The following is a 15,193-nucleotide window of genomic DNA, read 5'->3' on the forward strand; positions in this document are numbered from 1 at the left end:
CCAGCAAATGTTTGGGGAATGAATAAAAAGCACACACATGATAATGAAAGAATTAATTAGTTAATTAATCCAAAGTCCTTCTAGTTATAAAAAGGCTATGGTATGAACATTCCTATTGAAAATGAAATAGCATTGCACATTGGAATATGGCCTAAATCCTAAATTTAAAATGCATATATATGTATATATAGATATACATATAAGTGTACATACAAAAATATATACAGTATGCTTGTAAGATATATGTTTCGTCACCGTGATTATTAAGGGAAAGTTTCTTATTCTTTATTCTTTTCATATGTTGAGCTTTCTTTTGATAATATAAGGAATAAAGTGGAGAAAAATAGAAACTCCAATTCTAATGTCTGAGTGTGGCTTAATTAATTAATTAATTAATTAATTAATTTACTTATTCATGAGAGACACAGAGAGAAGCAGAGACGTGGACAGAGGGAGAAGCAGGCTCCCTCAGGGGAGTATGATGCAGGACTTGATCCCAGGACCCTGGGATCACAACCAGAGGCAAAGGCAGATGCTCAACCACTGAGGTGCCCAGGTGCCCCTCTGACTGGTTTTAAGGACCACACACAAATCTTTCTGTATCTGTCTGTAATTATAAGACAAAAATACATATGTCTACTTGTTAGTAATAATCTTTGTGCTGGTTTCATTTCTCGAAACGCCCAAGAGACAAATGTAAAACAGAGCTAGAAGATGCTCATACAAAGGCCTAAGTAAGAGAATAAATGCTCAGGAGAATAAAAAAGAGTCTTACTTTCTTTTTTTTTTTTTTCTTTTAAGATCTTTATTTATTTATTCATTCATTCATTCATTCGAGACACAGAGAGGGAGAGAGAATGGCAGAGACATAGGCAGAGGGAGAAGCAGGCTCCATGCAGGAGCCCGATGTGGGACTCTATCCCGGGTCTCCAGGATCAGGCCCTGGGCTGAAGGCGGCGCTAAACCACTGAGCCACCCGGGCTGCCCGAGTCTTTCTTTCTTTGAAAGACACATGAAACTTGATCACTCCCATTCAAGTTCACTTTAAGAAATACTTATCGAGGGATCCCTGGGTGGCGCAGCGGTTTGGCGCCTGCCTTTGGCCTAGGGCGCGATCCCGGAGACCCGGGATCGAGTCCCACATCGGGCTCCCGGTGCATGGAGCCTGCTTCTCCCTCTGCCTGTGTCTCTGCCCCCCCCCCCCTCTCTGTGACTATCATAAATAAAAAAAAAAAAAAGAAATACTTATCGAGTGTCTGCTCCATGTTCCATATTGAGTCAGCTATTCTTTCATTCATTGAAGGAGTACTTGTCGGACACTTACTATGTGCCAACCATTGTTGTAGGCCATAGAGGTAGAGCAGTGAATAAAACAAAAATCTCTGCACTTATGGAATTATATTCTAGAAACATGAAGGTTAACAGACAAAAATAAACTGCATAGTATGTCAGATAGTGATTAAGTATTATAGAGAAAAAGCTGGAGACAGAGTTCAAAGTGTCAGACTAGGGAAGGGGGCATCTGAGTGTTAAATAGATGCTCACAGAAGGTGACATATGAACAAAATCTTAAATGGAGAATAAAGAAGGAAATGTACAAAGGATCCCACTATACTGTGTGGTCCTGTGGACCTTGCATTCCACTAGGTTGTGTTTATTGGTGATGACCTACACTTTCAGCTCTTTCAATGTGCTGTTATCCTGGAAGGTGTACTCTTAAGGTAGAGGTGGGAGGTGTAAGCTCCATTTAAACTTGGAAGAATTTGGAGAGACTGGCTAGATTTCAGGTTATGATGGGAGGAAGCATGACATCAGCAAAGAAGGCCCCGGGCAAGAAGATCTCCCTTGCTTGACAGAGAGGGAAGGATTAGAATTAGTTATGTGAAATGGGCCTATAAACCAACTGGAAAGGTCACACTTGGTTGTAGGGATATGGGAAATCACCAAAGGTAACTGAGCTGGGAATGAACACAATGAAACAAGTATCTTAGTAAAATTAATACAGTGTTAGAGTCAGATTCAATTGGAATATAAAGAAGCTACTGGCAGGTAGGCCATTAAAAACTTTTCCTGGGTTGTTACCAGATATTAATTGCTGAGAGCTGGGCCAGAAAGGAAGCAGTGAGGACAATGACACTTATAGGGGTGAGATTTATGAAGCATAAATAACAGGACTTGGTGGACAATTAGATCCAAAGGGTAAAGAAGAGGAAGAAGTTAGAGCTGACACATTCAGAGTTCAGAGAGAGGCAAGCAGATGGTGTCATCCTGAGACTGAGGGGTCTGTCAGCCAAATGGGGGGAGTGACTGGCCCTGGGTCATGCAGTTAGTGGAAACCTGGAGCCGGCACACAGATTTCCTGCTTTTCCCACACTGGATAACTGCGAAGTTCTAAAACTGGTAAATGGGCCAATAGTGCTACCAAGAGAAATGAGGGATGGTAGAGGGATAGCCAGTTTACAGTTGGGTAGAGGAGACAGAGAGTTTTAGTTCTATAATCGTGGAGTTTGAGGATGTTCAAGTGGAAGTATTTGAGAGATAAGCATCAATTTAGGATTGGGAATGACTCTGTCCCTTACTAGCTTCTGATCTTGGGCAAATCGCTTAACCTCTCTGAGCCTCAGTTTTTCTGGTCACAACATAGGCATAATGTTGTTACTTAATGTTTGTAACTAACTAATTAATTAATATTTGTAAAGGGCTCAGAACAGGCCCTAGTACAAGGTGTCATTGTTTGTTAAATAAAATACACATGATGCAATATAAAGAAAGAGTTTGGCTTTTCGGAGAGGTAAGAAGACACAGGGAAAGCTAGAGGAGAATTTGCCATGATGATATTACATCTGTTATAGAAATCAAGCAAGGTGGGATGCCTAGGTGGCTCACTGGTTCAGCCGGTTAAGAATCCGACTCTTGATTTCAGCGCAGGTCATGATCTCAGGGTCATGAGATCAAGCCCCACATTGTCTCTGTGCTGGGTGGGGAGCCTGCTTAAGATTCTCTCTCTCCTTCTCCTTCCACTCCTCACTCCACTTCCCCCACCCCAAACTCTCTACAGAAAAAAAAAAAAAAGTCAATGGAGGAATTTTATGAAAGTGAAAAAAAAAAATTGAGTGACAAAGAGATGCAGAAAAAGAGGAAGGCCAAGAGAGGTCATAGGTGTGGAAAGAAGGAAGCTTTTTAGAGTGCCTTTTAGTCAGAAGGGGAGAGTTGGGGAGAGACATCCAACTACATGGAATTAAAGTAGCGAGAAGCCAGGCATTCATCTAGTGATCTGTGATCTGTGAATGCATCTCAGAGCAGATACATTTTAAAAATTGGCATCTGACTAAATTAGTGAATAACATATTCACAGTGAATTGTTAAAAGGCTGTTGAGGAAATTTGGAGTCATTTCTAACCATCTGAGAATGGATGGCATGGGGCATAATGCTGGCCTAACCTTTATAATTAGATACCAAATACTAAGTTAAATGCAGCATGACCTGCTGTAAGGTGGGAGGTTTTATGATTCCATTCCCCCCAACCCCCCAAGAAGGTTTCCTTGATTGCAATTCTGAAAATTTGATATACTCTCATTATATTTCATTTGCGTTTATGTGAAAATCAGAATATTTTTGCTCTAAAGGAAAGTGTGTGTCACAGACATTTAGAACTCAGAGGATCCAAATGAAAGGCTGGTACGCAGCAGACTCAAGATTCTGGTGTTAAAAAATTGTCTACAAATCACCCATTTACTCCCAGTTTGAAAGGAGTCACAGAATTGTTCTCTTAGCACTTCTTGATCTAAATGTTTGCTTATGGATCCCAGTGCAGTAAATAAACTTAGAATTTTGAAAGTCAAAAACCGCATATTACAAAAAACTTTCTTCTCTTTGGATCTTTTTTCATAGCCTATATAATAACGTCGCACTGAAGAACTTCATCTTATATGCTTAAAGGCATTGATATTTTCAGGGAAAAGTCACCTAACCAGCTCTGAAAAATCACTAAGCTAACAGAGGCAGCCAAAACCAGAAAAAGGAAAACTATCAGGAAGAGACTGAATTCAGTCCTTAGATGTTTTACTATTAAGTTGCAAACTGCAAACCAGCAGTGTTCCATAGGAACATATGTGACCCTCACATGTGAGCCATATGTGTAATTTAAATTTTCTTTAACGCAAGGCACATTGTAAGGAGGGAAAACTAAACAGGTGAAATTAATTGTAATATATCTTTGCCTAATATCAAAACTATCATTTTACCATGTAATATAACAATCACTAACAGGATATTTTGCATTATTTTTCTCCACACTGTCTACACCCGATGTGCATTTTGCACACTCAGTGCATCTCAGTTCAGACTAACCATCACTTCCAACAGTTAATAGCCACATTAGACAGCAGTGTAGCTCTGAACCAAAAATATCTCGCTTTCCTATTTTTAAAGGGCAAGTTGCCAGACAGAGGCAGTATTCAGAGAGTGCTCCGTGAGAGCAAAACTTGGAGCAAACCAGTAACTTGAAAGAAACACGTACTTTCCCACTCTAGTGAACATTGGGACTTTTCTGGTTTTTCTGGAGCTGGAGCTGGGGCTGGGCCCGGTAGCGGACTGCCCGGTCTGAAACTGAAATGGACAGGGTTGCAGTCTTGAATCACAGGAAAGAGGCGTGCAGTGTTTTCCCAGAGAAAAGCATGTATCCTCTAGCTGCAAACAGACAAAATTGAAGGGGCGTCGGGGGTGGGGGGTGGGGGATAACTTATAATGCTTTTCCTGGGCTGGTTCATGATATTTGCCTGAGGTGCCCCAGGAAGGATGAGGGACACAGCTTTTGCACAAGTGGGTCTGTATCCACTTTTTGGTTTGTTTGGTTTTCAAATCTGCCTTCCCCCCGGCGCGGTGTGGACCGCCGTTAAGGCCCAAGCGCGGAGAAGGCAGGGCTGGTGTCCGCCCCCGCGCCCGCCCGCGCCCCGCGCCCCGCGCCCCGCACCCCGCGCGCGGACCCCGCTCCTGCCCGCAGGCGCCCCTGCCCGCAGGCACCGGCCGCCTCGCTGGGCTCCGCGCAGACGGGGTTTCCGGCCTGGCTCAGGGGTCGCGGGGCCGCCCGCCCGCGCTCGCGGTGGGGGCGGGGGGGCGCCGGAGGTCAGGGCCGGGCCGCAGCGCGCCGTCCGTCGGGGCATCCGGAGGCCAGTTCCGCGGCGTGTCCACACCCTCGCGGGCCCGCCGCTGCCTGGGGCCGGGCCGGCCGCCGCTCCCGGGCTGCGCCCTCCCCCGCGGGGACTGCGGCGCCCAAGGTGGAAATGCGGAAGTTTGCAGCGCCGCCTGACAGATGAGGCTCGCGTCCCGCCAGGCGAGCGCTGCAGCGGCCCCGCGGCGCCCCGCGCCCCCGCCGCCCGCGCCCCGCGCCCCCGGAGGCCGCCGAGCCGCGCGCGGGCCATGGCCACGCTCCCGGGCGCAGAGCGGCGCGCCTTCGCGCTCAAGCTCAACAGGTAAGACGCGCCCCGCGGCGCCGCAGCAGCGGGCCCCCCCCCCCCCCCGCCCCGGGACGGCGCTGCAGGGGCGCACCCGAGGACCCCCGCCCCCGCCCCCGCCCCCGAGCTGCCGCGCGCCGGCCTCCGCCCGCTGCGCCTCCCCGGCACCGTCCCAGCCGCCAGCCCCGCCGGGTGTCCCGGGCCACCAGCGTCCCCGCCCCGCGCACGCCCCGGGGTCTGGCAGGTGCAGGGCGCAGGGCGCACGGGGGCCGCGCGGGGCTCGCCGCGGGCTTGCGTATAGCCCGCGCCTTCCCTGGAGACGCTGCTGGGACCTGGGGCCGGTGGAGAAGTGGTGGAAAGGAGACTTTGTGCTTCCAGGCAGCCGCTTCAGGACTTGGGCTGTTCCCAGCAGGGCGCTTTCTTTTCTCCCTGTCGTTTTATTTTTATTTCTCCCTCCCCCCTACCAGAAGAAGTTTGGCTCCTGTGGACATCGCTATTTTTATTCCCTGGTCCAAAGGAGCCGTGAAGTGGAAAAAGTGATTTTTTTTAAGACTCTCCGTTTAAATAAACAAAAAAAGGAAAAACAAAACAAAACAAAACAAGGAATGGCCTGTGGCTGGCATTTTTACATTTATAGCGCTCAGGCCGGGGACCAGGAGAGTCCACTTCGCCATCCAGTTCCTAATCAAAATCGCACACACTAAACGTAGGCGCGTTTGCTGCTCAAAGTTCTCACCGGAGGTGCTTTAGCTGCAGTTTTTCCTCCGCTGGAAACTGCTGACAAGTATTGGGGGGGCGGGGGGGGCATTCTTGTCCTGCCCTGAGAAATCTAGACTGGTTAAAAGATAATATGAAACTGGCCCTGAAGGATCAACTTAGTATCCTAACTGCCCTCACTGCTCTAGGACTTGTGATTTTTCTTTTAGCTGAGCCTGCGAAAGGGTAGTTGCACAGTATGTTTTGCAGGTGGATAGCGTGTGGAGAGGTCTGAGCCATAAGGAGCTGGGAATAATCAGGCGGTAAGGACTTCCAGAAGGCCCACTGGGCCTTCTTGCTGTCTAATGTTCACCTGCTGTGTAGTTGTGGACAAACAATTTCTCTTACCTTACTATTTCTTCACCCTTAAAATGAATTTGTTAATGTGTACTGTGTATTAATGTTGGAGTACCAGAAGTACTATAGTTAAAAGGTATGAAGTCTGTCAGGAATCCCCCTAGGGGAATTTCTCTCTCTTTTTTTTTTTTTTTTTTCTGGTGCAAGCCAGAAGGGGCAATTAATTCATTTGGGGAGCATGGGAATCAAACGGACGTTAGCAATGGGTGTACCACGTACCATTGCTGTAGCTCCTTGGTCCCTGTGAATTTTAGGTCAGGAAGTGTGGCTGGGGCACAAAGATGTGGGAGACTGTGGGGTTTGGCAGAGTTCACCTGGGAGGAGCAGCAGGCCCTGTGCTAATCCTACAGGCACTCTTGAAAGCAGTGGTGGGGTCGCTGTGGCCTGGCAGTTAAGAATAAAGGCCCTGGCTGGACTCAGACCTGCTTGCAGATTGGCCACCTCTGCTACAAACTGTGTGACACTGGGCCTGTTATTTAACCTTTCTAGACTTTGGTTTCTTTGCTTGTCAAGTGGGATAATCATAGGACCTACTTCTTAGGACCTTTGGGAAGAGTGAGTGAAATTACGTGTACACAGTGCTTGTCGTGCCTGGCTCAGAGTAAATGTTAAACGTTAGCTGCCATCAGCTTCATCACTGTCTTTATTATCATTTTTCAGAGGCCAAGGCAGAAGGGTAGGAGAGGAAGCGGAAGTTGCAGAGCACTTTGGGCTGGGTATGACGATGCCAGTGGCAGGTTGGAGCTGCTTGGGGTGGACGGTCACCCTCCTATGTCTTCCATCCCTGTACTGAAATCACCAGACACACCCAGGGGAACTGAATGTGTGATACAATCTGAACAAAAAGAGCCCCATTCAAGCTAAGTATAAACGGTTCCCTAATCCTCAGGCAAGAATAAGGATTGGATGTTCCTATTTGGGGGGTTCTCTTTTCCCCTTTGAACCATTTGTGTCTTAGGTGGAAGAGTTATACTAAGGAGCTTAGCAGAAATTGTTCAAAGGAGTGGATTAGTAAGGATATACCTCGTATTTTTTTAAGATTTTATTTATTTATTTGAGAGAAAGTGAGAGTGAAAGCGAGAGAGATCTCAGAGGGAGAGGGAGAAGCAGCCTCCCCACTGAGCAGGGAGCCAGATGTGGGTCTCACATCTGGGATCATAACCTGAGCTGAAGGCAGGCGCTTAACCGACTGAGCCACCCAGGCACCCCAGGACATACTTAGTATTAATATCATATTAAAGCTTACCATTTATTGATCACCTACTGTGTCCCAGACACTGTGATACGTTTAATGGATTATACCACTGAATCCTTACAAAAATTCTAGAAGACTCACATGAAATCTCATATAGAAGGAAAATGAAGCTTAGAGATGTAGTTTGCACACAGACGTGCAATTTGTTCAAGGCCCCACAGGCAGTGGTGGCAGAGATTACAAACCATTCCAAAGACTCTGCTCTTAATTGGGTGTGTGCTATGTTGATGCATGAACCTTAATAAATTTCTTTAAAAGCAAGCAGAGAATTACCTTTTTAAAAAAACATTGTCATCTCAGTAGCAGCACTGGCAAACTTTTCTGCGTTCTGATTGGTGTTTAAACCACCAGTGTGACGTTTTGCAATTTGGCAGTTGGAAAAGAAAATGTTTTCCCTTGCCAGCCTACCCACTGTTGAAATATGGCCATCAGGACATTTAGCATGGGTTCCTAAGTCTTCTTATTCTTCCGCCTATCTACTCAGAATGATACGAACTACCCCTTGAAGATGTTTGTGGGGGTAAAATCAATGGGCTTCTTCCAGCAGAAATGTTCAAACCTGATATATTAAATTTTTTATTTGTAAAGAGGTCAGTTCCGCCCACACCAACCTCAAGAAGGAGTGAGCAGAGGAACTCATAGTGGGAAAAGAATGTCCCCCACTGTTCCCAAATTCTGTGGCTTCCTGCAAGCAACATTGCTCAGTTTAGGGGCAGGGCCAAAGCAGAACAGAAACCTGGGAATACCCACCAGGGCCCATCCCCCTCGACTGCACTGGCTCTCCCATGCTCTGATGAAACCTAAATTCTTATAAGTTGGAAATCCATATGTTGGAAGAGTCCCATCCTGCAGGACTTTTGTTTGTTTTGTTTTGAACACAAAGTATAATTGTATGATGTAATCGTATGATTTAGGGTTAAATGTTTCTCTGGAACCCACCTCTCAGGGAGATACAGGAGGAAAGATCCACCACTGAGGTTTTCTGAGCTGGAGAAGTAAAATTTCATTTTGTGTCACGTACATACACCTTCGTTTCAGTGTAATTGTCTCTGACTTCCTGTGCACCAAAGAAGCATGAGACTGAGTTAGGAAATTCATGATAATGTTTGCTTTTGGGATTTCAGACATCGCTGCTTTACATGTCATAATACAGCCCTTGTACGAGCACCAAATCTTGTCAACTGCCTTTCTTACTGGCATTTAGTGCTTTTATACATTATAAAAATTATTACTAATATTTGGAAAATTCATTTAGTGAAATCTTGGTTTCTTTCAAACACAGAAAAGATAGAGAATTTGGCCCAATAGATAGAGAATTTGGTACATATAAATGTAAAATAAGGAGTCTGGGTAAAGAGAGCAAAAGTCAGAAGGCAGAAAAGACATAAATAATCTTTATATATCTACATTGCTTTGTTGCAGAAAAGGGACAAAATGTTAAGCAAAATAATCATCATTACAGAGTGATTTTATGGAAGATAAAAACAAGGAGCTAACAAAACAGATTATATCCAAGAATCCCAATAATTTTGGGCAGAAGCACAGAACCAGATGAAGGTACAGAGATTTTCCTGAGAAGTATATGCTGTTTTGTCTATGAAGATGATGCAGGCATAGAAATTTATGTGTAAATGTGTGTCTGCCATGAAACAGTGCTGTTCTTTAGTGGTGATGACAGAGAGGGATGTTGGTGCTTTCTGGAATTGCTTCATTTGTAGGACATGTTTTAGACCAAGGGCCAATAGATGGGGCTTTAGGAGACTCAGGAGTTTGTTCTTTCACATTCTAAATAATTTTCTTCCAAATTCTTGGGACAGCTCCACTTGAACTTTGGGCATTAAGTGCAATTGAAAGAACCTTCTGGGGGCACCTGGGTGGCTCAGTGGTTGAGCATCTGCCTTTGGCTCAGGGCGTGATACCGGGGTCCTGGGATTGAGTCCTGCATCGGGCTCCCCGTAGGGAGCCTGCTTCTCCTTCTGCCTGTGTCTCTGCCTCTCTCTGTGTGTCTCTCATGAATAAATAAATAAAATCTTCAAAAAAAAAAAAAGAAAGAAAGAAAGAAAGAAATAAGAAAGAAAGACGCCTCCACCAGGGTGAAATTTTCTTCATTTGGTGTTCTCTGAGCTCTGATAGGTCACAGGTATGTGTGGACCTAACGCTCACTTCTATATGGAAGATAGATGCGTGATTGCATCATGTGGTTACCGTGGAAAGAAAATATAATTGCATCATGTGGTTACCTGGGGAGAGAAGTAGAGCTTAAGGGACTGGGTCTCCCATCTCAGCTCCCCAGACGGAGCTAGTGATGGAATGGGGTGATGTTTCAAGCACCCCATCTTTCCATCCTCTTTAATAGGGACCTGGAAGAGGCAGGGATGCGATGCTCAGACTTTTTGCTGAAGAAGACAAAGAAACAGGAGCACTTAGTTCTTTTCAGTGGCAGATGATCAGGTGCTTATTCATGTTTTGGTCAATTGAAAAGAGTTAAAGCAACAAACTGTACTATCCTGGTTCCCATAAGGGTCTAGTCTAATTTATTAGCGATCAGCAGCCACAAAGGTTCTCTAGGGTCTAGGGAAATGCAAGAAGTTATTTGGTTGAGGTAAGTGTAGTCCCTCTGCTTCTGGAGTTCGCACTGTAGTGCAACAACTGTTGACAACTGGCTATATGGACAACTTGGGGACAGAGAATAAAAGCAGCCTGTTACCTCTGAAAGTATATATGAAGGCATCTGCATGCAGGGGTTTGGTGAGATCAAGCCAATTGGTAAAGTTGGCACAGAGTGTTGTGTCCCACTGCATTCAGATCAAATGCAGGACTAGAAAGGCAGAATTGGTGGTAGCAGAAACAGTTTCCCCTGCCCTCTCTTCCTTTCATCCATGTTCAACATGAGAAATAGGAAACAAGCAAAAACGTCGACCACACAAAAATTACAGCTGTTCACATTTGTGTGTGTATCCTTCCATTTTTACAGAAATAAGATTGTGTTGGGCATGCTACTTTAGGATTTGTTTATTTCATTTATTATTTTTAAGATTTTCTTTATTTATTCATGAGAGAGAGAGAGAAGCAGAGACATTGAGGGAGAAGCAGGCTCCCTGTGGGGAGCCCGATGCAGGACTCGATGTCAGGACCCTGGGATCACACCCTGAGCTGAAAGCAGACACTCAACCACTGAGCCATCCAGGTACCCCTAGGATTTGTTTTCATTTTAAAATATCATGAACAGGGCAGCCCTGGTGGCTCAGCGGTTTAGCGCCGCCTGCAGCCTGGGGCGTGATCCTGGAGACCCTGGATCAAGTCCCACGTCAGGCTCCCTGCATGGAGCCTGCTTCTCCCTCTGCCTGTGTCTCTGCCCCGCCCCCCCGTCTCTATGAATAAATAAATAAAATCTTTAAAAAATAAAATAAAATATCGTGAAAAACTCTCCATGTCAATCAACGTAGATCTATATTATAACTCACATAAGACTGTAAAATTGCACTGATTGCATAGACAATGATTTACTGAATCCATTTTCTATTATTGTGCCTCAAGATAGTGTCCAGTTTTTCACAGTAATGTACAGAGGTTGATGGGGGTCTTATACGTACATCTTGACTAATTAGTGCAAATGCTGCCTTAAAAATTTCTAGGGTGGTGTTGCCTGGTCAATGGAAAGAAACATGTTGCAAGCTTTTGATACATGTGGCCAAATTGCTGGCAGAAAAGTTACACCTATTTATGCTTCCACCAACTACCCTAAGAGTGGTCATTTCCTCACATTGACACCCCCGCTGGGCTTTATCATTCTTTTAAATCTTTATTTGCAAGCTTGACCCCTGCTCTTAAATGTCTCTTACCTCTTCCTGTTTAGCTTCTCTGCCAGGTCCCTGCATGACCTCTGAAGTCATGCTTCAGAGATTAAAACAGTCATAGATTTCTCTTTTTTTCCTTTGCCTAACATCTAACTAAAGATGGTGGTAAACTCTGTCTTAGGCAAATGCTCTCTGCCTTTGTTCATTGAATAGGTGGGTTAATGATAAAAGTAGATTGTTCTGGCAACTGAGTTCTTTCTTGATTCTCTTTTAGACTCCAGTTGTCACACTTTCACTCCCTTTTTTCTTTAACAATCTAATATATCTGTCCTTTGCATAAACTCTTGCTCTTTTAAGTGAAATGGCATGGAGGGAATCAGAATCTCTCTATCACAAAACAAGACCCAGATGATGCAATTTCCTGCGTTTTTCCCTTGGACCCAGATATAGATAGACTGGACTTCTTTCACACTTTTTTGGGTTCCTCATGTTCTAGGATTGGCTTTATGTTTACACACCATGTTAGTGTCACTTTGCTCAGAAACATCCAGGGCTTCACAAGTGCCTCTCCTTATCATTCAGAGGATAAAATGTGTTGTTCTATATAAAAGGCCAAAAATAAAAATAGCAAACAGGTTACCTGATGGTATTTCTTGGAAGTAGATTAAGAAATGCAGAACTGGGACACCTGGGTAGTTCAGTTGTTGAATGTCTGCCTTCAGCTCTGGTCATGATCCCAGGGTTCTGGGATAGAGTCCTGTATCGGGTTCCCTGCTCCATGGGGAGCTTGCTTTTCCCTCTCCCTCTGCCTGCCATTTCCCCTGCTTGTGTGCTTTCTCTCTCTTTGTGAAATAAATAAATAAAATCTTTAAAAAAAAAGAAAGAAAAAAGAAATGCAGTACTGTAATCAATTTCTTTCTCCCAACTCTTAACTTTCTGGTGTGTGGATGAGTTAGGAAGCTGGCAAATCCTAGGCTCATAAGTTTGAGAGTGTATTCCTGCATGCACTCCAGCTAATGAGGGTGCCTCTGTTCTAAGCACTGCACCAGGTCCTGGAAATACAAAGACAAGAAGTCGTGGCGTTGCCTGCAAGGAGCAAGGACATGAACCCAAAATTATGGACTGGGAAAGAAGGGACCCTTCCTTTGCCTCCTAGCCCTGCCTTTTGGGGCATTGTGCCTTTAAAGTGGTCATTTTGACACTGTGCTCCTTATTCTAAGGATCACAACAGTATCTAGAACATTCTTAGAGATCTTTTAGGATTGTTCTCAGAGTTTGGAGTATATTTAAAAAAAATAAGCTCAGTGGCATGAAATCTTTTTCCCTTGAGGGAGAATCTGCTTTTTCTCTTACTTGGAAAGTTTCAAAAATATAATAAATACAGATAGGTAGTAACGTGGCAGGTCCCTGAGGGTCTAAAACAGAATGAACAAATGTGAACATTGGGTCACTTTCTTTTTTTTAAAGTAGGCTCCACAGGGGCCTTTATCTCACAACCCTGAGATCATGACCTGAGCTGAGACCAGGAGTCGATGCTTAACCAACTGAGTCACCCAGGCATCCCAACATTTGCTCACTTTTGTGTTAGATATTTCTAAATGAAAAAAAAAATTACAGATAAATTTGAAGTCCCCATATTCTGCTCTCCCATCCTTTTCTTTCTCTTCCTCTTTCAGAGGCCAGCACTACCACCAAGTTGTACTTTTAATGTATGTGTGTACATATCCATAAATGATATATTGTATGGTTTCTGGAATGAGACAAAGTCATTAGCATTTAATCAAGCCTCTTAAATGCATGGCATTTCTTTTGTGAAATTACGAAAAAAACAACAACAGGTATTTAAATGTGCACAATCTGGTCATGCTTTTTTAATCATTCCTTATATTATGGTCACATTACTCATTTCCTGGAAAAGCCAGGAAATTTTTTAAAAAATTCTTTTTTTGTCTCTATCAAATGAATGTACCCATGATTTGCATTTGACCTGAGATAAGAAGTTGATAACATGTTTATTTTTAAATAATGTGTTTTAAAAATTTTTTTTAATTTTTTAAAACTTATTTGAGGGAGAGAGAGAGCAAGCATGCATGGGATTAAGGGCAGAGGGAGAAGAAGAGGGAGAAGGAGACTCCCCACTGGTCAGGGAGCCTGACATGGGGCTCCATCCCAGAACCCCGAGATCATGACCTGAGCTGAAGGCAGACACTTCATCAACTGAGCCACCTAGGTGCCCCAGTAATATGATTTTTAAAGCATAGAATAAAGATTCTGTCTTTTGCCTGGACATTTGATTAGAGAAAGTATGTAGATTAACAAAAGAGGGTATAGTGTTTGCTAAAAAGTATGTGGTTCTTCTGGCATTGGTGTAACTGAGTGGTCAGGCTGCATTATCCCCTGTTTGAACAGGGAGATGTAATCCTCTGATGCACCATACCTCATGTGAGAAAAAGTGAGAGGAATGGCCACAGATAGCAGGGCTGTCTTCCAGGTCTCTGCTTTGCCTTGCTGGGACACAGGGCAGCGCTCCGCAGACAGCAAACGCCTTCGGTGGTGGAAGTGTTTGAGTTGTCTGGATTCGGTTCTTGGTTCTGTACTTGAGCTCTCACCAAGAAGATAACCCCTGGGGTTCTGGGTCACTTGGGAATCCAGAGCTGCGTCGGGGGCCCACTAAAAATGTACCTCATCCTGCCGTTTCACATAAATGTTGTTTCAAGACAGTGGTGGCCATCTGTTCTCTGTGGGAACAAGGTTGTCACCTCCCTGTTGATATTCTCACTGGCTTGCTTCACCTACTGGTATTGTACTCTTTCGTTCCAAAACACTGCCCGTTCTCACGAGATCCCTTTAGAAGGGATATCCAACTTACCTGCTGTATACTGCTCCCTATTTAATAACTTTATTCAACTCACAAGAGGTGTTTTTTTTTTTAATATCCTATAACTTTCTGTGGGCATTATGAGAGGAGAAAAAATAACAACCAGTATTTGCCCCCCGGAATTCAACTGGAGTGGGGAGGTTGACATAAGAGAACACAGGAGATGGAGTTTGTGTGGCTGGGTGACGGTCAGGACAGGAATGTTGACAGAACTTGGGGTGGGGTAGGGGGAGTTCCACAAGCCCTGGAGGGGTTTAGCCAGACCCTGAGGGACAAGGAGGTTAGTGACAGGTGAAACTGGTATAATAGGAAGAATAACTAGCAGTGTGGAGAATGGGTGGGGTGGGGGAGTTCTGTGAGATGGATAAGGAGGGGGCTGCAGTCATCCTCATTGTGCAGTGATAAGAGCTGGGATTAGGCTGGGGTCATGAGAAGAGAATGAAAGAGGACTGTGTCCACAGATACTTCAAAGAGAATCAACAGGACTTGAGAAGCACATAAATATTCATTTGCTTGTATCAGGAACATTGGTTGTAGCCTACTGTGCACCTGGCGGTGTTCTAAATGTCAAGGATAGAGCCGTGAGCAAGACAGACAAAGTTGTTGTTTTAAAAAAGTCATTTTTCGGGGTGCTTGGGTGGTACAGTTGGTTAAGTGACTGACTCTTGATTTTGGCTTGGGTTGTGATCTCAGGGT

At 44.6% G+C, this 15,193-nt stretch overlaps 1 protein-coding gene across 2 annotated transcripts in view; it reads left to right on the forward strand.

The window, feature by feature from the left end:
* The first annotated feature begins 5,350 nt into the window (after positions 1 to 5,350).
* Positions 5,351 to 15,193, forward strand: part of DOCK8 (dedicator of cytokinesis 8) — a 230,735-nt gene continuing 220,892 nt past the window's right edge. The window contains exon 1 of one of the 2 annotated variants that reach the window (XM_025423389.3): positions 5,351 to 5,472. In XM_025423389.3, coding sequence (XP_025279174.1) covers positions 5,420 to 5,472 — 53 coding nt within the window. In that variant the 5' untranslated portion in view covers positions 5,351 to 5,419. Of the gene's footprint in view, positions 5,473 to 6,357; positions 6,474 to 15,193 lie in introns of those variants that run through there. The other variant, XM_025423392.3, reaches the window with a different exon arrangement.

The sequence above is a fragment of the Canis lupus genome, chromosome 1, assembly GCF_003254725.2.
Source record: "Canis lupus dingo isolate Sandy chromosome 1, ASM325472v2, whole genome shotgun sequence".
In the NCBI taxonomy this organism is placed as follows: domain Eukaryota; kingdom Metazoa; phylum Chordata; class Mammalia; order Carnivora; family Canidae; genus Canis; species Canis lupus.